The 23,402-nt window shown below is 38.9% G+C and overlaps 1 protein-coding gene across 1 annotated transcript; it reads left to right on the forward strand.

The window, feature by feature from the left end:
• The first annotated feature begins 587 nt into the window (after window positions 1-587).
• Window positions 588-23,331, forward strand: LOC140928951 (recombining binding protein suppressor of hairless-like). Its single transcript, XM_073378755.1, has 14 exons — window positions 588-1,488; window positions 4,005-4,185; window positions 4,735-4,866; window positions 6,162-6,324; window positions 12,779-12,850; window positions 13,627-13,680; window positions 14,147-14,195; window positions 14,718-14,855; window positions 15,572-15,684; window positions 17,460-17,528; window positions 17,669-17,740; window positions 19,155-19,310; window positions 19,847-19,950; window positions 21,495-23,331. Exons 1-14 carry the CDS (start codon window positions 1,227-1,229, stop codon window positions 21,703-21,705), a joined length of 1,776 nt encoding a protein of 591 aa, XP_073234856.1. The 5' UTR covers window positions 588-1,226; the 3' UTR covers window positions 21,706-23,331.
• The last annotated feature ends 71 nt before the right edge of the window (window positions 23,332-23,402 follow it).

The raw sequence follows: 23,402 nt of genomic DNA on the forward strand, positions 1-23,402 counted from the left end.
ATTGATCATTGTTGAGATGCAGATTAAACGGATATTGAATATAAAAAACAAAAGTCTTTATAAGATAGCTGAACAAACCAAAGCTGAAGAAAAATGGTGGAAAATCACTTTTGAATGAACGCACTTAAGTTTAGAAATTTAAACGAGGTCATTAAAAAGTTGGGCAGATGGATAAAAAATAAGACCATTTGTGCCGAACCAACGGCATATTAAGGAACAGTTTTCCGTATCTGATCATAAAGTTGATTTTTTATTCTCCCTTAACCCACCGAATCTCGCTTGAGAAGAACGCCGGTAAAAAAACAAAACTGTAGCAAATAGGAAACACCACAACTGATGGACGTTTTAAATATAACTGAAAGTTTGTTAAAACTGTTCAACAGCTCTTTCAACACAAGCAAGCTTTCCTTTTTGTTCCCGTGAGAAATTTGGCCCCAAAAACAGCTGAGCAAAAAGCAAAGATTCTCATCTATTAGCTAGCTTTATTGTAGCTTAGCCAATCGGGTGAAATCCTTTCCTCTCGAGTTTACAAAAGGTCCACATGTTCGTACAAATTGATGAATATGGACATTCCCTCCGGGCTCAGTTGATTCGGCGGCCGGTCGCGTGCGTCTTTTGTTCGAGGGCCGCTATTTGTAAATAACTTCCATATATGGTGTGGGTTAATTTTCTCACGAGCCTTGAATTGCCACAAAAGTTCCCACGCTCATCGGCTAAACCAACTGACTTTACACTTCACATTGTTGTCGATGTATTGTTCGCCATTGCAGTTCATCTACGTCTGGCGGGCTTCCCTTCGTTTGAACACAAACACATAATTATTCGGGAACGCTGTCGATTTTCGACATCGATTTGGAGCCATTTTAGTTCCTATCTAGAAATTCGTGGTGCTGAGTAAACTGCGTTTGGATTCGACTGCCGTGTAAGCCGTCTCCACCGTGAATGAAACACGTTGCCGGCGCAAGTTGGATAAATTGAGCCAAGGTTTGCCTTCAAAAGTTTTATGAAAAAGTGCCTTTCTTTCGAGGATTGCGAATAATCGCTTCCAGACATTTTTGGTATCACTTACTTCGTTTATGGATCGGCTGTAGTTGAAATACTATGCCCCCTACAGTTTTCTGGATGCGACATTTCTCCTGGATTTGTCCATTTTAGAACGAGTCTTTTCTTAAGGTATTTCCTTTGCTGTGTGTACAACACATCTACAAGAAAAAGTCTGAGAGAAAATGTCAGAATCTCATGCCCAAAGGGCGATTTTTCCTAGCGAATGTCCGCGTGAAGGATCAATGTACACACACACTGGATTGATGGTTAGAGAGATAGGACATCGCTATCACAGTGTTAAACGTTCAAGGATAGAAACTGGTAGCTTTCCTTCATCAGATGTTTTTTCGTCAAGTGGAATTATTCAAGCGCCAGTATTTCATTCTCCTATAACTTCTACCATCGCTGCGAGTTTGCCAACGCAGTCGGAAAGCACATTTTCAAGTAAGTCTCAATGCTTTGTAAGATATAGCCCATGTTGTTTTCGCTTTTTGTGTGTGGTGGATTTATAAGCTCATATTCTGAATATTACGTGGATTACAGAATGTAAACCAATCCTTCTTGTTTAAATATTTATCAGTGAAGTTTGCAGTCGCTTTGTTTTTCCGTCGCCTTTTAATTTATGAATTTTCAAGTTTATTTCCTGCCAAAGATGCTGTGTTCGGCATTCTTATTAGCTTCGAATACTCTTACAAAACGGGAGTGTATATTAAAGGTTTTAGCTGGAGCTCATAGTAAATGTACAATTTCGAAAACGAGATTAAATCGAAGGCAATTGGTTTCTTCCTGAGTGGAAATTAAATTGTCTAGTGTTCCAGCATTAGCCGTCATTTACCTTTTTCAATTGAAGAAACTAATTTTGACAAGTAAAAGAGCATAGTCATAAAAATGCGTCTCACTTTTCATGCTTGAAAGATGGCTTTGTTGGAAACGTTAATTTCCCGGACTTTATTAAAGGTCAATTACTTTAACAGTATTTTGCTTTTCTCGGACCTAAATTGTCGATGGTATTTGTATCACCACCAAGTTTCTATATATGTACTCGTCAATTTATAATTTGCAAGAGTTACTTTGTTATTAAATGTTAAAGCTTAACAAGTATTTCTGCTGTTGCGAGGATCGAACTTGCTGACAGGACAGAAGATGGCGATACGATTTGAATATTGTCATCTTGTCACAGGAACTGCATTCTTTTTCTGCGGCTAACCAACTTAAACTTTAACATGGTCAACCATTTGTGGAATGAAGAATTCAATGTTATTGTTTATAATTAGCAATGTCTTTTCTTTAAAGAATTACACAAAAAAGGGCGAGCAATGCTCAGTTGCTATGACACTATTTAAATTCGTTCTTATCTAAGCCCATAACATAAAACGTAATAGTTTTTCTGGTCATCAACTTTTTATTGCTTTTTTCAAACACCATAGAAAATCATGATCAGTAATCATATACACAAATAACTGCTATTCCATGGCAAAGCCTGAGTTCTGATTGGCTACCTTACTTGCTATTCTATTAGCTTAGAAATAACAAAGTTTGGAAAAGTGTAATTTAAAGGGAAAAATCTTCACAGGGAATAGGCATGCTTATTCATTTTCTCTGCTTGTGTTCTTTGCCGAATTTTGAATCAAAAGTAGCAGATAGCATTGTCCTTTCCAACACAGTGGAACCTCTTTTAAATTGTAATGTGCCAATATCCATGTTTACTTTTTACAACTTAAGTCCCTGGAAAAACGAAAGATATTCTTCATCCCAGTAATAGTCAAATATACGGAATGAACATGAACATGTTTTGTTCAAATCGGTATACATACTAATGTGAGACTTGCCAACCACAAAAAGGAAAAAATCTTGAGATTCTGGACCTTAGAGATGGGGAAAGTAGTGAGAAGTGGGAAAAAGTTGTGAGATGTCCCACATTTCCTGTGGTAGGACTTCAAACTTTTTGAAAAATGTAAATACAAGCAGTCTTTTTTTGGGGGGGGGATGGGGGATACTAACAGTGAGACCCTCTAAAGTGGGGTACATATATCCCTACTGAGTCTGAATTTCAATTAATGGTTGTTTTGAGTTTTGAGGAGTGGGCCATGTACCTGTGGATGTTCAACCCATCTTTATGTCACTTGTCACCTTTTCATCTAGTCTTATGTCACTGTTTCAAGGCCATGCATACGCCCCTGTGTACGTGTACAGCTGAAATAATATGGAAAAATTATACACTTTTTATTTCCTGAAAAAGTCTTTTTGCGTCATTTAATCAGGATGACTGGTACATTTTTCATACTATATTTGTGTCTTTGTGTTGGTAGTTCCTTTACCTTTTATTATTCCTTAATTCTGATGGTGTCACTGCCGTTTTTCCCATAAACACCCTACCTTGCCAAAAACACTAGAGATGGGTAAAATAAGCAACTGAACATTTTTTTTATGGAAAATGCCCTGCGGAAAATGCTGGAAATGGCTTTTTCAACACCCTAAATTGAAAAACTTTCTGGGGAAGTATGCCCTCTGCCCCCCCTACGCTACCTACCTTCAGTGCTACAACTTTTCTTCCCTGTGTGCGTACACCTTCAAAATCTCGCGCTATGTCCCTGCCATGTCGTTTGTTGGAATTTTACCCAAACGGGGCCTCAGCAGCTTTAGTGATTTCAGTACAGGCACCCCAAGCTCACAATTGAGTGTTCCATTAGAGAAATATTATAAGGGTTTGGAAAATTTATCAGTCGTTTATATTTAGGGCATTAAAATAGAAACAAAAATACATCAAAACTTCTTACCTTGTCTCCTTGTCTGTTCATGTTCTAAGCATTTCTATATTACTATAAATGCACTAAATAATGATCAATAAATTTTCCATACAAACTTTATAATATTTCTCTTATACAACACTCACTCATGAGCTTGGGGTACCTGTGATTTCAGTAGTGTGCATCTCTCAATCCACTACTTTTTTCAAACAGGAAGAGGACCTTATCAGAGAGTAGCAGGGGGGTATACGTCAACACCTAAGCATGGACATGAAGGGGTGAGAGAACCCCGTAGTTTAGCAGTGCAGTTAGCAGCAAGCAATCCAAGTCCTCCTACCACTCCATCCCCTCCACCTGAGGATGATGTCGATAAACAGGGTTATCACAAAGAAATGTGAGTGCTTGGTTGTAAATTGACAAAGGGCCTTATGCTATCATATGCAATGATGCAGAGAAGCCAACCTCTGGAGATCTACATTGTATAATGTGGAGACTGTCTTTCATGAAGTACCCACAAATCAACCCCGTCCCCAAATTATAACATGTGGCTCAAACATTATTCAAGTTTTTTTTTTTTTTTTTTTTCACAAAATAGTCTTGTCTATGAGAGTTATTATTGCTGAAGGGCAGATTGTGGCATCAAAGGCAGGCCTTCAGGCTCTGCTGCCCAGTTTCCCCTCCCCAAGCTTTTGCTTGGCTGGACACTGCGAGAATTGTGCTGTGTCCGTTAGAGTTGCATTATGTGAATGATGATGACATCATCACAAGTTCCTGTTGAGTTCTGCTTAGCCATATGCTACACAGAGGACCAAGTTCATGTGAGATACATCACCCATCTGTAAGGAAAATTGGGCCATATACCAATCAGGATTTATTTAATTTTGTTGCTCCAAATTATAAATGAATTGTATCAGTGTGATCAAACGTTTCTCTCAATTTGCAGTGGCTCTCATCCACGGCTGTCTAAAGGAGCTATGAACAAATATCTTAAAGAAGTTGTTCCAAGAGATGGTCATCAAACAGTCACTATTTTCCATGCAAAGGTGGCACAAAAATCATATGGCAATGAAAAAAGGTAGTAAACTACTCCCAGAATAATGTCTCAATTATTGGCCTTTTTCAAAAAGCTGTAACCTTTATGGTGTGTTTCCAGGGTCTGTTTTTAAAGGTCAATTTGGCAGGCACAAGTCATTACTTCCAAAATGTAAAAGTATAGTAGACCTTTTAGTCTAACAGTACTTTTCAAAGAGCCGAGTAAGGAGGATTTAAGCCAAAAATCTCTGTTTGCAGACAAGAGTAAATTCTTTCATGTTGGTATTATAGCTACTCTGCTGCTTAGAAGTACAAAGTTGACACTTGATCCTCAGTTTTAAATGAGAAGCCAGTATTAACAATTGAGCAAAATCTCTATTACAGGTGACTCATTGTTACTTTATATAATGCAGGGGTATTTTGCAGAACCATAACTGCCACTAAATCCCTAATGACTCTGAAGTTGAGGGATAAGGGTTTCGCAAACTAAGAGAGTGAAGTTCAACTTCAGTTCACCCTGGAAAATGACCCTAATTAGAACTCAATTCACCCAGTTTTCTTAAGCTAATGACTCCAGGCTCGTTTGGTTACCAGCACACTCATTTGACTTTCTGCAAAATACACATACATGGAACCTGCCTTGACACTTCTGGATTCTTGTAAATAAAGAACTACCCAGAGAAACCACATATCGATCCTCTTGATTATCCATGTTTAAGCACAAAAGGACGTGCAAGGTTGAGCAAAAGAGAGGAGTAAGGGGAGGGGTGGGTTTCTTTCCTTCCCCACCCCTCCCTTGCCTCTTATTTTATGGTTCTTTCTACGCCATGCCCTTGTGCATCTTGTGCCCTTTACAGTGCTGTCAACTCTCCCTGATAATCCGGGAGACTCCAGATTTTAGACCGTATCTCCCAGTCTCCAGATTAGAGTCTGAAATCTCATGGGTCACTGAAGTTTGCCATTTCCTGTAGACTCAACATTCCGACTGTAAGATTTTAAATATTTTGCATTGTTTGAGCTATTTTTAAAATTAACTGCTAACATGGACATTTCCTCGTAAACTCCGGCATGCCATTGTAATTTAAGCAATAATGTGGCTTCCTTTATGAACTGTTTTATGGGATATTACGTTGATTGGCATCAAAAGTATTTTTTGCACAGTCAAATGACATCATGTGCCATGCGATATGACATCATCTATCGTGGGGGGTTGACAGCCCTGCCCTTACCCGCTTGGCTCAAAGGAAATGGAGACAGGTGCTATGCAGGCTGTCGAGCAGATATAATATATATATGTATATATTATAAATTTTCACAGGATTTTTATTTGTGTCAAAGGTTTTTTTGCCCACCTCCTTGTGTTTATCTTGTGGGTGAGCGGTGGCAGTATCGACAGTCAAAGTCGCAACATGAGGATGAAGGAATAAGTCAACCAGTGGCTTTTATTGGAATAGGAAGCAAAAATGAACAGGAAATGCAACAGCTCATTATTGAAGACAAGGTTAGAGAGTTATAACAACTGCATATTCCTGCTGTGATCAATACATCATTATTTAAAGATAAAAATGTGATAAAAATGTGGAGAAATTAATAATAATAATGATAATAATAATATTTAATATTTATATAGTGCAAATTAACATACAGGAGCACCATTCTGCTGAGCACGAGGTCACAGGTTCAAACCCCAGCTGGACCAAATTCTCAGGATCTTGAAATAACTGAGAAGAAAGCAGGGGTGTTGCCTTTCTACAGTAATGACAATCATCTGCACATGGTTAGACTTTCTAGTCTTCTCGGATAAGGACGAAAAAGCGCAGGTCCCATCTCACAATTTTTTCACTTATTTGGTTCTTGTGCGATGTAAAAGAACCCACACCACTGTTCCAAAAGAGCAGGGGATGTAGACCCTTGTGGTGTGACCAATCTTTCTTGGGCTGGGTGTGTTATTTGTAAGGAGATATCTTAATATAGGGATGATCTCTTGATCCTCCTTCAGGTGTCATAATGGCTACCCCTGTAAACAGTGTATATGCATGTGTAGAGCAGATGGTTGCTAGATCTTGAATTTGACGTAACGCTTAAATTTTCCACTTGGCAGCATTAATTATAAGCACTTGGTTTATTTTGCAGGGAAGTTCAAGGTGTTAGGGTTAGGATACATTTCAGTGGCAGATCCAGGGGAGGGGCCCGGGGGACCCACCCCCCTTGTTTTCAGACCAAATGAGGCCCAAAGGGCTGAAAAATTTTTTTTTGGAGGCCAGGGCCCCCCCTTATCTGAAGGTCTGGATCTGCCACTGCATTTGAGTAAGGGCACCTTATAGTCACACATGCAGTACACTCACTTTGCAAATTAAACGTTCTGGGGAAGAAGTCAAAGTTCCTCAAACTGAATATTGATGAATGTCACCATGGCATTCTTGCACTACTTCAAGGACATGGAGAAAACTCGAGTTCATTGTACAAGAAAAAAACTTCAAGTAGAGTTAGCATGGTCTGGATTTTTGTACTGCTTTGCAAGCCAATTACAGCATATAGTTATCTAGACATAAGAATGTCAAAAATTTGTGAAATGCCCTGGCCTGTCAGTTCTTTATTATGTTGGTTTTTTTTATTGGGTCATGCTTTGGAACAATATTATTTTTCATAGGCATGGCAACACAATTACACTGTATCACTTCAGTGACCAAGGTATATATAGAAAATTCAGCCTGAAGTGGTGGTTCCGAACTGCTTCTTCTTGCCCAACCTCCACAAACTCATTGGAAAATCTAATAATTATATAGATTTAGCCAGGGCTAAAAGCAAAGCTCCCGTTATAATTTGAAAAAACAATAAACCTGTAATCCACAAATCAGTAAACTTCAGGGCACATTCATGTGACTTTTAATAAGGGAAAGCTAACTGATTTTAGAGAAAAATAATTTGACAGTCCAAGAGTCCAACGAATCATGCATGTTCTTCGATCACAGTGGATTAGGCCTGGAAAACAAATTCTTCCCAAACAAAATAACCCAGTTGCCCACCTACACCAACTTTATTTTATAAGGTTAATTCATAGTTTCTCCAACCACTCCGTTGGAGAGACCATGGATTATTGGACAGCCCCGAAATATAATTTTATGCAACACACGATTATAGTCCTCAGTGGTAGCCAAAAATTTACACGTTGCATTCCTCTGTCTAAAAGGGAGGGCAAAATAAGAAATCAGGGCGGATTTTTTGTGTTTGACAAGTCTACTTTTAATACCAGTAAATCTTGGTGACAAATCTGGTGGCGTGTAAACCAGCCTTTTAAAGATACTTTTTATACATCGCGTCTAAGGTAAACAGTACTGTGAGGCACTGTTTTTTATTTATCATACAGACCTCGAACACACTTTTTTTTGCCCTATTTAAAACTATAATTCTGCAGTTTTTCACAATTTTGCAAGACAAATTGCACTCATTCAATCAGTTGATCTAGGACGATCGAAGCATGCGCTTCCTTTACACAACAAATTATAGAACTAACCACATTATGAAACATTTTCATGAAGAGAATTCAGCATAGTGCAGCAAGTGTTTAGTCAGAAAAATATGCTCCTATGTCATATGTAGGGTAATAAGTATGGGCTTTTAGTGAAAACGATAAAAAAATTCCGAAACTCACCTTTATGGCCAGCCGGACGTGTTCTCAGTTTTGTCAAGCACCAAATTTCCAGTCCCGGCTGTCTTGTAAGGAAATGAACATTAACAGAGTTACGTTTCAACATGATAGAGAATTTATTATGTTTAGGTTTCATTTCTCTTTGTTTATGGTTTTGTTATGTGTAATCTTTAAAAGCGTTTGATATTTATGCACATCATTTTGAGTACTCCTACATGCGATGTTTATGTAGGACTGAAAACAAGCGGCGTAGTGATTAAAATTGCGAGAGAGACTACTAACAATCAATAAAACAAATATAATTCAGTGAAACGTGTACAGAGACAACAATTTTCATTCACGAAGACAAGTATAATTTGAGGGTAAAGTGTCTCTGAAAATCATGAGCCAGGTAAACATAAGCTTATAAACTATATAAACAACCTGGAAGATTTATGTTTTAAGCCGGCTTCCCGGTGTTTGCTATTTTTCAAGATTAACTCGAGGCAAGAAAATCACTCAGACCTTTCTTTTTACAGCCAAAATCGTAACTAAATATTCTTCGGAACATTTTTTTGTATGTAATTGCGGTCAGAAAATGTCTAAAGGCTTTTAAAAGTTCTGTTTAAGGTGGCTCGACTGGATTTTTTGGGGTTGATACCTCCCAACTTTGAGCATTAACTACGTCAGAATGAGTAAAGATATGGAAAAAAGGTTACCACAACTGTATTATATAAAGATGAAAATTTCTTTTGATCTGGGTTTTATTGCAATCGGAGTCGCCATGGCAACGTAATGACGCCATTAAGTTTTTCACTTATCTTTGTGTTTCTCTGTTCCAGGAGTTTTTTGAAGAAATCGCTTTAGGGAGTATGTACCTGCTATAATTGCCTCCATTATGGCATAGTTTGAACAAATTCTATGAGAGCGTTTGCGAAATATTTTGAAATGTAGTTTTAAGAATAATAAAAACAGTGAAATAGCATGCTACCTACTCAATTCGCTAATATTTTAAGAAAATGATAAGCTTTGGGAACGAGGCTTCATCTCATAGTGGTTTGATTTCATTGAAAACTGCATACGAAAAAAGAGGGGAATTGCTCTGGGCGATCGCGAGTAAGAAGAATTTTATTAACTTGCGTTTAGCTGCTTTTGATACAGTTTTTGGACGTAATTTGGTCCATGCCTAAAAATTTCGCCTTTTTCCAAAAACCGCTCGATACTTTTTTCTATGAATTCGACAATACCGAGATCAATTGTCAAGAAATATTTCCTGCACGTTTTAAGAACATTGAAAATAGGGAAGGCTTTTAAATAGGGCCTCAAATATAGCCAATTTTCCCCCCAGATTTTGTGTTTACAAGTGAGCGTCCTTATTATTCACTGGCATTGTTTTCAAGTTTCATATACACGTGCACATTTAGCAAAAAGATAGAATTTGCATCAAAAAGGACCCTCGGTTAAATCTCCGGGATATGCTAATTACCGGGTAAAGAGATTAATGATACATTATAACATCAGAGCAACTCTTTGTGAGAGTTTCTGTGATGTTATAACCCGAGTAAGATAATTAAGTATTCCATCCTACACGATGAGCCGTGAGGTTCACCGTTTCGGCTCTCACTGCTATCTGCGACGACAAGCCAATTACTAGCTTATTCCGGATATTTCTTCGGAAAGTAATCGAGAGTTCTTTTTGATGCAAATTTATATCTTTTGCTAGTTGTGCACGTGTATATGAAACTTGAAAACAATGCCAGTGAATAATGAGGACGCTAACTTGTAAACACAAAATCTGGGGGAAAATTGGTTATATTTGAGGCCCTATTTAAAAGCCCTTCCCTATTTTCAATGTTCTTGAAACTTGCAGGGAATACTTGTTGACAATTGATCTCGAGATTGTCGAATTTATAAAAAAAATTATCGAGCTGTTTTTGGAAAAATGCAAAATTTTTAGGCATGGACCAAATTACGTCCAAAAACTGTATCAAAAGCAGCTGAATGCAAGTTAATAAAATTCTTCTTACTCGCGATCGCCCAGAGCAATTCCCCTCTTTTTTTGTACGCAGTTTTCGATGGGATCAGACCACTATGAGATGAAGCCTCGTTCCCAAAGCTTATCATTTTCTTAAAATATTAGCGAATTGTGTGGCTAGCATGCTATTCCACTGTTTTTATTATTCTTAAAACTACATTTCAAAATATTTCGAAAACGCTCTCATAGAATTTGTTCAAACTATGCCATAATGGAGGCAATTATAGCAGGTACATACTTCCTAAAGCGATTTCTTCAAAAAAACTCCTGGAACAGAGAAACACAAAGATAAATGAAAAACATAATGGCGTCATTACGTTGCCATGGCGACTCCGATTGCAATAAAACCCAGATCAAAAGAAATTTTCATCTTTATATAATACAGTTGTGGTAACCTTTTTTCCATATCTTTACTCATCCCGACGTAGTTAATGCTCAAAGTTGAGAGGTATCAACCCCAAAAAATCCAGTCGAGCCACCTTAAGCTTATATCAAACCTAATACTTTTGTAAGTCAGATCATTGTCTCGTGCATACACTAGCCACATAAACTACGCTCGACTTCGCAAAACCTGAAAAAAAACCCACATCAAATACAATAATTACTCAGGCTTACCAGTCGAGATGCAGCTCCTGAAGGCCATCAAGTAAGGCCAGAATCACTTGAGCCTTTTAAACCTTCTTACACATCAAGCAAGGTGAAAATAAAAACAGTGCCATTAGTACTAGACACGAAATTGGATTTCCGATGATTTTGACAAGCGGCCCATTTCTCAACCATAAATTCAATAAACGACCAGCCATGAATTACAGAAGAATCATTTTGTACATCCAGTTGAAAAAGACAGTTAAGAACATGACATGTTGGTGACACAAAACTTTGTCAGCAAGTTTCCTGATGCTGCATACATTTTCTGCATGAACTCACCTGTCAAATTTTGACCAATCAGAGAATAAAAATTAAGTGAAGAGCTTGACCAACGCATGCCCATAGTGAGAAAGTCAAAAGCGACTGCCCTCCCTGCATGTAAAAGCCGGCTGAATTTTCGCGTCCGAGGTCAGTTTGAAATCAAAATTTTAAAGGTGCAGCCCATGAACATAACTTATTTCACTTGCATTTTTAAAAAATTGATATTGAGCCTGCGATCATTTGAAAAGTAGTAACTTGTCAGCAGATAATTTTAAAAAAGTACTTGAACTCAGTGGGTCGATACCTGAGCCCGTGATTTGGTCAGGCGGTACTGGTCAGCGGATACACTGTTTTGACAGCTGTCAACTGATCACAACAGGGATGGTCACATGGATGTACAATATCAGGCTGCAGGCTCCCAAACCAGCTAGAAAGTGTGAGATTGAACACTGGTATTCCTGTGGTGTAGACAGTCAGGCGGTCGGTGAAGGGTCACCTGATTGCCAAATTTTCTAGGATGGATAGAGCCCCTGATCAAATAAACTATTACTGGAAAACTTAAAAAACATGTGACCTCAATGACTAGAAAAATGAGCCTGTGATACAGTCAGGCGATAACGACCAGCGGATGCTCTAGTTTGACAGCTGTCAATTGACCTTCATTAGAATGGTGAATATTCGGAAAAAATGGACTGTCGACTGTGAGTGTGAGTAAGACATTTCAGTCTGGTTTGTGGTGGCGAAATGTCAGATTGTATACCTGAGCCCATGTTATTAGTTTTCTGATAGAGGTCTGTACATGTCCCATTTTGACAGCTGTCAATTAACCTTATTTTGGCTTGCGCATATAACTTTAAACTTCTGACAGCCCTGCCCTGGGAAAGTGTAGTTTCAGTAATATTTTGGTAAGTGTGTCATATAGCTTATCTGTAGGGGCAAAACTACTAGTTTTCCATCTGAGCCCCTAAGATGGTCATGTGATAATTGTCAGAGGATGTCCGATTTTGACAGCTGTCAATTCATCCTCATACAGATGGCTTACATAACTGACAGGCTAGTGTCAATATTTGAGCAAGATCTAATGAGACACTTGACATCGGCTTACATGTAGTGGGTGTACGGACGGTCGGCGTTCGTACGCTACGTCATGACCAAATTTTCTTACCCATGGTGCTGCTCCGCTGCGCGCGCTTCACACGTGAGAGCTGCCGTAAGAAAAAGATCAAGGGACTTTAAAGAATTTGTTGAGAGATGGGAAAGCTAATAAGCTCAGAAGCCCCAGTTCCTCAGCTGGTGGAAATTGTGAATATTTTCTGGAGCAACACCATACAAATATAGTAGTTATTATTAATAACTTTATAAATATTATTTGTGTCTTGTCAGGGTTATGGAGCTGCTAAAACATTGTACATATCTGATTCAGACAAAAGAAAACATTTTGAATTATCAGTAAAGGTGAGTGCGCACCTTACATTCACCTACAGGTTAGTTTTAGAATCTTTTGGTTTTCGTCATTGCCATGCACACAATACAACAATCATCCTTACAGTAAACTGGAAAATACTATAATTTTGATTTGTTGTGAAAACAGGTGCAAGATATTTTGCTCTTAAATATAGATCAAAATTGACCAATCACATAAGAGGGTAGTTCCATACCTGAGATGCCAGGAAAGTTCAAACGGTTTTGAAATTTTTCAGTGGTTGCATTGTTGAAGATTTGATAATGTTAATGAGATTCAGTTGTTTTAAGAAAATTGCTGTGATTGGGTAATCTTCTACCAAGTGCCCTATTTCAAGTATCTGCTGCTGTAATACTTAAAATTATAAAAGGGTATTGTCACAGAAATTCTCAACATATTTATGAGTACTTTTTCTTTTATATTAGCCTTGCTTGCAACACCTAGAGTATAGAACTTCCAAAAGAATCAATGGAAAGAAAAGCAAAAATAGTAGTTTCAAGCAATTTGTCATTTTTTCACTTCCATACTTATAAAGTACTTTTGTCATAAAGTGCCTTAACTTTTTTTTTTTTTTTTGTACTTATAAAGTAGTATTCATACATTGTACTTTTAAAGTACTTCTCCAAAAAACAGGAACATTTTTAATTAATACAGGTTTTCATTGTTTTAGATACATTAATTATTTTTTGGGTTTGTCCATGATTTTTAATAGTGCCTTATTAATATTTTTATCAAAATGTGCTTTTTTAAACTCTCTTCTTTGTTTTAGTTATTATATCCAAGTGGAGAGCATGTTGGTACATTCAACTCAAAAAGAATAAAGGTACATGCCTGCATATTAAAAATCTACTTACTTTATGTAACCTTGGTAGTGGTTTGGCAGATTCTAGTAGGACAAGCAAAAAAAAAAAAGTCATATGGCCTATTCCTGTAAAAAAATTTACCTGAGCAGGGCTTATATTAGTTTCTCCTGGGCCCCCTCAAATGCTGTCACTAAGATTCCCTGTTGCCAGGTATGTGCAAGTATCTGCCTTGGCCTTATATTAGGCTTAGCTGATAACACTTACCTTGACCTTCAGTATTCAATAAAAAACAAAAATCCTCATCCAATAATTCTTAGAAAATGAGGAACTGAATTGAACTGAGGGTTAGAAATACCAGCTAGTATAAGAGGCAAACCGCCTATACACACACATACATTGAGGTGCTGTCAATGACCCTTCAAGTATTATTATTTACAATTCAGTTGATACATTCACCCATTTTGAACATACCATCTCAATTTCCAGGTTATTTCAAAGCCATCCAAGAAAAAGCAATCATTAAAAAATGCAGACTGTAAGTATATTTTGAATTAATATGTTTTTAGGTGTACTCTGTATGTTGTTGAAGGCCTTTGTAAGTTACAATATTTTTGGATACCTTAGCCTCCAAGGGAGGCGTTTTCTTGGGGCGCATTTTTTTTTATTTTATTTAATTTTATTTTATTTTATTTTATGCTTGCAAAAGCACCATGTTGAAACTCCAAAAGAGAGGAGGAAATAGGGCAAGTCAAAGAGAGCAGGGGAGGGGGGGAGAAAATGCTTTATTTTTCTCCCCTCCCCATCCCTCCTTTTCTTCTTTTGCCCTAGCACCTACCCTAAGGGTTGCTATTTCTACTCTCCCCAATGTTCCTTTGTCAGAATATCAAAGACAGCAGCTACAATAATACAAACATAAACAAGCAGCTTTCACCTGCACTGCAGGCTATAAATACTTCTGCCCTCTGGGTCTCGCAGTATTGAGTCCAAAAAGCACTCTGGATCAATCTGAGTGGATTGTTTATCTAATTAACTTCATGGCGCTTAATTTTTATTTCAGTGTGTATCCAGTCTGGCTCCACAGTAGCACTTTTTAATCGTCTCAGATCGCAGACTGTTAGCACACGTTATCTTCATGTAGAAAATGGAACATTTCATGCAAGTAGTCAGCAGTGGGGAGCTTTTACCATTCATCTGTGTAAGTAAAGATAAAATGATTTATGGGCCTATCTTTAGTTGATCACATTTCTAAAATTTCCCTTTAATTTGAGAAACAAAATAGTAATATTACCAAGCAAAACTACCACAGGAAGGTTTTCCAGTGTAGTGCAGTATTGCTTTGTTTTCTTTGTAAGCTTCACATTGGCAAACCAGCAGTGTTTTATTTAAAATGTCCTTTCAAATAACTTGCGAAAATGATGGTTTTTTTGTGCTGAAATTGTATAAAATTGAGGGAGTCTGCAGGGCTGTCACTAAGATTTCGAGTTGCTGGGTATTTGCAATTAGAACAGGGCCCAGTTTTACATTGTTTGAAGGATGATTAGTGCTAAGCCGAGGATAAATTCAGTTTAACCCAGGTTTCTGTTTCCTTTGCGGTTCAAAAGCATTTTCTTGGATAATTTTCTCTATTCTTGTTTAGAGTATCCAACCATCAAATTGTAGACAAAAAGAATTAAACTAAAAGTGCTTTTAAGCTTTCATATTTGGATTCAGATTTTGCGCTAACCTTGGGTTATTTTAACTCTGCTTTGAACAACCCGGCCCAGAATTAACAAGCTAGTAAGTTCTCTTGGTTCCTTTTCGTTTTGTTTCCCATGAAAAGTAACCTGGGATCAAGCTCATGGTAGGAGGTAGAAATCTCCAGCCCTCGGCCCTGAGTTTACAGTGTTTTGAGATTTTGTTGGCTATTTTCAGTGCATGATGATGAATCTGAGAGTGAGGAGTTTTCAGTCAGGGAGGGTTATGTTCACTATGGTTCAACAGTAAAGCTTGTCTGCTCTGTTACAAAGATGGCATTACCCAGACTGGTATGTATCCTCTACAGTATGTATATATATAGAGGATATTACACGTTGGCTCGAAGATATGAATTTTATGTTCTCGTGGCAAGAACAATATCTCACGAGTGAGCGAAGCGAACGAGTGAGATATTGTTCTTGCCACGAGAACATAAAATTCATATCTTCGAGCCAACGTGTAATGTTCTTTTTATTATATGGAGAAACCAATTCAACAAAAGCAAAAGGCGGGAATCGTGACGTCATTGAACGATACGACACTCACAAAGGTGACATACGGAAAATACGCCACTCGGGTCCCGGATGAAGTGGCGTATGCAATCTACGAGTGGTTGAGTTCCCATTAAAACACTCTCCTCCATATAATAAATATATATATATATATATATATATGTAACTAGAGATTAGGGATTGCAGGCGATCGCAAGATCACTGCAAACTCTCTTGCTCCAACAATGGTGCTTTGTGAAAGTTTCACGTGATAGAGGGTCAGGAGCCCATCAAATGGAGCCTCCATCTCCTGAGAGGGTAAAACAGGAGTGATCAAGTTACACACAGTACAATAAACATTGACTTGACCAGCTGGTGATAGAAGGTCCACGCGCGTGTTCAGATTGCGTTATGTGCATTCCAGTCATGCTTAGTGGAAGTTCAAACAAATGCTGACTACGTACATGTGACGCATGCGTAATAAAAACCGTAGATTGCAGACTCTTCTGGGCGCCTGCAATAATCTTTTCAATTTTTACAGTACAGTTAAATATTGTAGGGTTAGAATTACGAATTGTTCAAACATTTTCAGAGCTGCATGTTACATGTATGTGACTGTTTTGTTATCAACTAATTAATTAATTTTTTTTTTTAATTTAACGAGTTCACGTGGCAAAATGTGTGGCAAAAAGGTCATAAATTTGAATCTGCCGTCCAAGCCGCCGCCTGGTTAGCTCAGTTTGGAGAGCGCCGGTCTGCTGAGCGGGAGGTCGCGGGTTCAAACCCCGGCCGGACCAACACTTAGGGTCTTTAAATAACTGAGAAGAAAGTGCTGCCTTTGTAATGACATCTGCGAATGGTTAGACTTTCTAGTCTTCTCGGATAAGGACGAAAAACCGTAGGTCCCGTCTCACAGCACTTTCACTGATCTGTTCTTGTGGGACGTAAAAGAACCCACACAACTGTTCAAAAAGAGTAGGGGTCGTGGACCCCGGTGGTGTGGCAAACCTTAACGGGTTGTGGGAATGGGTAGAGATGGCACCTTGCATGGGACCTATGAGTCCCGTTCGTGCCTATTCCCTCTGGGCAGGCCTGTGTCCAAGAAAAGCTTGTAAAACAAAACATAAAACAAGTTGATCCTTTGAAAGTGGAAACAATTTTGGCATGTTATGTTTCTGCCAATAGCGGCTCATGAATATTTCTTGTAGTAACGCAAAGCAATATTATTGTAAAAATTCTAATTGTCCATGCTTTTCTCATGGTTTGAAGTCTTCTAAAATTTGATATAATCAAGTTGCAACATATAAACGTGTTTTTGGCGGGCTCACTAGTTTTGCCGGCTTTGAATCATTTGGAAAACAGTGTTAACTTTACTAATTCTGCGGCAAATACATGTAGCTCTAGTGCCCTGTCGCAATGCATAGCCTGCGTAGCATGGTGGTTTGGTCAGGCGCGCAAGCAGCCAAGGTGGGGGCAGTCGCGGCTTCGCCGCTAAGTAGTTCTCGCGACAAAACCGCCATGCTACGCAGGCTAGCAATGCGCAGTTTTTCGATTTTCTTTTTTTGTGTTTATAGGTAATACGAAAAGTTGACAAGCAGACTGCTCTGTTAGATGCGGATGATCCAGTTTCTCAACTTCATAAGGTACATTTTAAAGAAATTTGAACTGCTCAGCCGAAAAATGGCAAACTTCTTACATAGGGTATTAGTTGATTTTTACTTATGTTTGTTACCATGAAATACGTAAAAAAAAAGTGTGAAATAACAACCTGGTTACTCTTTAGGTGGCCTTTTATATGAAAGAAACTGAGAGGATGTATCTATGTTTATCACAAGAAAGAATTATTCAGTTTCAGGTGGGTTAGTAGCGACCGCCGCCTGTATGTTCCTTAAGCCTGTTTGGTATAGTAAACGTCATGCATTCGTTTTACTGCTCTTGTTTATGGTAGAGTTGCGCGTTCAAAATCGGGACGGGGAACCTGACCACACGTGCAAACAAATCTTTGAATGAGTAAATGTAACTTGGCCGTCTGTGGCTGGCAATGATTTTTTTTTTGCTCGTATTTACCCCACTTTTAAAAGTATTTTAAGTTAGGTCAATCTCTTTAGCGCTCCTACTCCTTAGACTGTTTATAGTTCAACATTTCTCTAAAAATCCGTCTAGTTAGTCCTCCTGATAAGCAATTTCGCTAAATAAGGTGGTTATAAATCATTCTTCAGTCTCTGGTCGCTTTTTTTTTGGGCCGCGCAAGAACGAAAGAGCTCTTCTCTAGTCATGCACAATAGAAAAAAGTTCCGAAGTGGAGAGTGGTGATTGAACGAGAAGGGATCCCTCGTCGCCCCAATCGTTCCTGTCCCATTTTTATTTGTTGTTTATGTATTCCTTTTAATCTTATGCGAGTTTTTTGAGCAAGACTAATAGTCCAGTTTCGAGTTCGCTATGACCACTGAATTAAAGAAGTGAAGACGCATTTAATTTTTTACAGGCTTAGCCTGGTTAATACCCATCTCCATACTCCAAAATGACGTTGACACATTATGATTCATACACAAGGTAATTCTCTACAAAGCAAGGAACCGCATAGACTATCAATACTGATTAGGGTTAAGCACTGACTCGATAAACGGTTGGCTTCAATGTGGGGCTAGGGTTGATCGGGGGTATACGAAATTTTGCTAAGCCGTGCGCCCTGCCCCCCCCCCCCCCCCCCGGGGTTGATGCAATATATGTTCAAATCAAACCGTCAATCGTCAGCAAATCCGCAGTCGCGTAGTGGTGTAGCCGATGGACTGCGGATTCTACGCTCCGGGATTGATTTCTTCTCACGCCCATCTGAATTTTTTTTTCCTTAAAAATTGAAGAGACTTAGACTTTCATGAACATTTCTCAAGCAGAAATTTCGAGAGACAAATTCCAACGAGAAAAAGACCTGTTTATTACTCTGTTTATTGTGTATATTCAAATTTCAAACAGTTACTTGCCGGAATTTTTAAATATTTTACTTTATATCCAGGCTAACCCTGTATGAATGTGTCGTCAATGTTTGTATTCAGCGGTAATTTTTAATTCGAAACTGGGCTATTATTTCGAGAGAGAAACCGACTGCAAGTACTCTGTAGTTTTTTTATCCCTTACCTTCTTAATACTACATGTATAATTGCTTTTAAATTGTAAACTGTATCTGCAGTATAACCCAAGGTGCTAAAACAACATCTGGTGCCTTTTACTTCAAATAACAGTAAACTGAAAATCTGCCACCCTTTTCCTAGGCAACACCATGTCCGAAAGAGCAGAATAAAGAGATGATCAATGATGGAGCGTCGTGGACGATAATTAGTACAGACAAATCAGAATATAGTTTTTATGAAGGAAATGGACCCGTGACGTCACCCATCACTCCTGTACCAGTTGTCCATAATTTACAGGTAAGAAAAGCATGACAGGACGGGACAGATACATAAATTATCCTAAGATATGGCCCGTAATAGCCTTTTTTACGACACTCTTGACTAAATTAGCCCCAGTTCTATTTAGCACTCTGTATTACGTTCCCTAGTGGAGACGGCCCCACCATCTCTACCGACCACGTAATAAATTTCTGAACCTCCTTCTACTAAGTAGCCCAGGTTGGCTATATTAATATTGTGCTCAAGTCTCTTCTGGAAATTGTGAGACCATCGAGTCTTGAAAAATTTGCAGTTTTGTCCGTAAAGCCACGGAGTCATGTTTGAATTTTAATATATCGAGCGTGGGCTATTGCGAACATTCGTACCCAATGCTAGGGTTCAATTTAGATCTTTTTTAAATTATTCCCTGCCCTTAACTCAATCGATTTTTCTACACTTTATAGCAGACGGAAGTCAGATAACTGTTATGCCTCGGTAATTTCCTGTTCAATTTGGAAAGTGAATGTACACATTCTGCCTTTATGAATTTTTAAGCTTTATTTCACCCTGTTTAGTTGAATGGTGGTGGCGATGTGGCAATGTTAGAGTTGACAGGGGAACATTTCACCGCTAACCTGAAGGTCTGGTTCGGGGATGTGGAGGCGGAAACTATGTACAGGCAAGTAGAAATGTTATATGAGACTCCATCACAAAGATTTGTGGCAGAGAACTGGAACTGACTTGAAGGCAAGAAGAATATTCGTACGATATTTGCACGTGAAAAGGTTACCCCTCATAAGGCTCTAGTCCCCCGGGCCCCCGGGGGAGGGGGGTGGGTACTGCCATGTATGGGCTATATAGGTATGTACCGCTGTGAAGGGTACGGTTTTCAAGCAGTTTACTCTAGGATAGGGTATATAAATCAGGGCGTTTGGGTCTAGAATAGGGTATCATTTTTCGGGAAACTGATCAGTTGGTTGAAGATTTTATCTAGACTAGGGATTGTGGTATAAGGTTTTGTTTTAGCTAGACTGTGCTAGTGATCTCAGTAGTTTCTGGAAAGCAGCTACTCTAGGATAAGGGGGATTTGGGGAGTTTACTCTAGTATAGGGTAGCAAAATCCAGCTGAACTAGCTCTGGTATAGGTTAAGGGTTCCAGGGTCCCAGCGGCACATCCCCATCCAGAAATTCCTAAAGTATCCCCCCCCCCGGGGCTCTAGTATGCCGACAATACGTACGAACGAGATCGATCACTGATATTTCAACGGAGTGTAGAATCCATTTCATTCCATCCTTTGAGCTGGGAACCGCAAGCATATTCTCTCTACCTTTCAGCCCTCTTATAAGCCAGCAAAATAATATTCTGTTCTGTTCTGTTCTTTATGTATTTGGTATGAAGTAGTCCGAAGACTCGCCTTGCCGCCTGTTGGCAGGTGGAGCAAAGAGACGGATGACATTTCAGACTAGCCATGAAGTTAATAATTAGGAGAATTTGTGCGAAATCAAGACGTTTTATTTTTGGCCTACATTTTGTTATCCTATGGTCTTTTCGAGGAGCAAGGGTTAGCACAGTCGGTTAGAGCGCGGGCGGTCTTCTGTGAGAGAAGTTCGATTCCCTGGAGGAAGATTGAAATCCTTGTTTCGACTTCTTTTATTTCCATGTAGCGTTAAGAACAGGGTTCGTACATAGTCTTGAATTCTTGCCAGTGATAAAGTCTGGAAATTTGCCCAGCAATTTTCCAGACCTGGAAAAAGACTGGAAAATGGTAAAAAGTCTTGATATTTTTTTCAAAGCTACAGCAAGTGCTTCATTAGAGGCATTTTTTTTTGTTTTGGGTAAATCTTATTCAATGTCGTCTCTACGTTTGCAGCGCATAGTGAAAAGAGCTTTGTTCCTGCCTTTTTTAGAGGTCTCTATTGATCACCTATTTGACAACCTTGAGTCTGGAAAAAGAAACTATTATTTTGGAAAAAAGTCTGGAAAACGTCCTGAATGGAGTGTAATGGTAAAATGGAGCACTTGCTTCGGGAGAGGGGGGTAAATCAGTGCACCGGTGGCCTAAGGTTTGTCAGTCTACTGAATACTGTTACGAGTTAAAATAATGACCTTTACCTTATTAAGTTTATAAGTATGACGTTATAAGAACAAATTAAATACCGATCATTAATTGTTGGTTTTTTTTTTTTTTGCTAATTCTATCCTTTATATTTCCTTCACAATAGGTGTGGCGAGAGCCTTCTCTGTGTAGTTCCAGACATATCGGCGATCCGCGGTGGTTGGAGATTTGTTCGACAGCCCACTGAGGTGGCAGTTAGCCTTGTTCGTTCTGACGGAGTCATTTATCCGACCGGCTTAACATTCACTTACACCCCAGAACCAGTGGAAAGACCTTCTTCATGTGTAACAGAAACTGTTCTCAGAGCCGACATGTAGAACAATTCAGACTCGTCGAGTAGAATGCCTCGTCCTTGTCCTTGGAAACGGCTTGGCAAAGATCGAACCGCTGAAACACTGGCAGTTTCCTTAGTTAACATTTGGCGCTTAAGCGAAGCATTTGATGCATCGAGCACTCACCGACTAAACGCTGGGCTAACAGCCATTTTTAGCGACAAACATTATTACCATGAATGCGACCTTCGTTCTTCACATTTATATCCCAACAGTGGTAGCCTGCGTGGTGGGCGAAAACAGGGGTGGGGGAGGTATATTTCTCAAAAAGCTCTGTGGATAGTTTTTTTTACGACGGCAAATGATCAACTGAAAAGTCGCTCAGACAGCATCTAAAATTTTCCAAATAATTATAACTGGTCCCCTTAGCCGGGAAACAAAACAACATAGTAACGTCAACAAAAACTGACAGGAATCGCCGCATTTCCTCAGTCAAAACTCGTACTCTCACTTTGTAAACGCGGTGTTTGGCCTTATCCATTTGACAAAAACTTTTGAGTATCTCTGCCTGCTAAACCAACTATTACAGCTAGTTCCAGTTCGAGTTTCAACGTGACGCGTCGCTACTCCGAGTAATTTTGATCTTCCAAAGCTTTTGACGCTAGATTACGTTGATTTTGTTACTTGCTATTGTATTGGGGTTGTTCCTTGATACACGTCAATAAGTTGCTCCGATTAAGGCTTCAGCCAATGGACCTTATTCACGATACCCGCCATCTTTGCACGCGCTTAAGGACTGATGGTTTAAAGAAGCAATTGTACGTGATTTTTCAGCCTGCAAACAAACGAAAAAATTAAAGAACTTTTCATCTTAAAGATGATAATGGCAAATTATGGGTAGAATTGACTATTGTCTCTTCTTGGGATGCAGTAGCGACTGTGGATGTCCTCACAGCAAACAATAATTAACAATTATTCCTCGAGGCCGAATGGGCTATTGACTCAGAGGCCATGACGGCGAGAGGAATAATTGTTTTAGTAAAATCCAACTAATTGGTCAAAAATATCGAGACAAAACAACTTTAGTTAGCTAAACGCGATTCAGCCGCCTTTGTTTTGGTTTTCAAGCCGGCGCTTTTCGCTACTAGTGGGCTATAACATATAGCGTAGTAGTAGCTCAACCAATCAGAACGCAGCATTGATAATAGACTGAATTTTACTAATGACTTAAATCTTGTCGAAACTTGAACTGTCTCATTTTGCATGATCGTTGTCTCGTTTTGATAGACTTAACAAACTCGACCGCGATTACTCATATTGGCAAATTTTACCACTCGTTTGCCCTCTGAAATACCACGTGACATTGCTTTTATCCCATCGATCCTAAAGCGCGTTTAAAGATGGCGGGTATCGTGAGTAAGGTCTATCGTAAATGAACAAAAGGGGTTTCTTAGCGCAAGCGTCTTTTTCCCTCGCCCCCAATCCTTTTTCGTCGTTCTCTTTTTCATCGCCTGCTACGCAAGCTAAACAACTGTAAGGCGGCGTAACTTCGATTTCTCATCTCAGCCTCTCCATTTTGCATTTACTTTTAATCTATACAAAGTAGCGCAGCGTCAATTTAACGTGTTGCAAAGCTATCCGCCCGCTATGCCATTAAAGTATCAAAATTGATGAACACTGTGTCGTAAAGCCTACTTTTTACTAGCGATGCAACCATATCCCAGGCAACGTTTACGCTAGTG

The sequence above is a fragment of the Porites lutea genome, chromosome 2 (genome assembly GCF_958299795.1).
Source record: "Porites lutea chromosome 2, jaPorLute2.1, whole genome shotgun sequence".
Classification (NCBI taxonomy): domain Eukaryota; kingdom Metazoa; phylum Cnidaria; class Anthozoa; order Scleractinia; family Poritidae; genus Porites; species Porites lutea.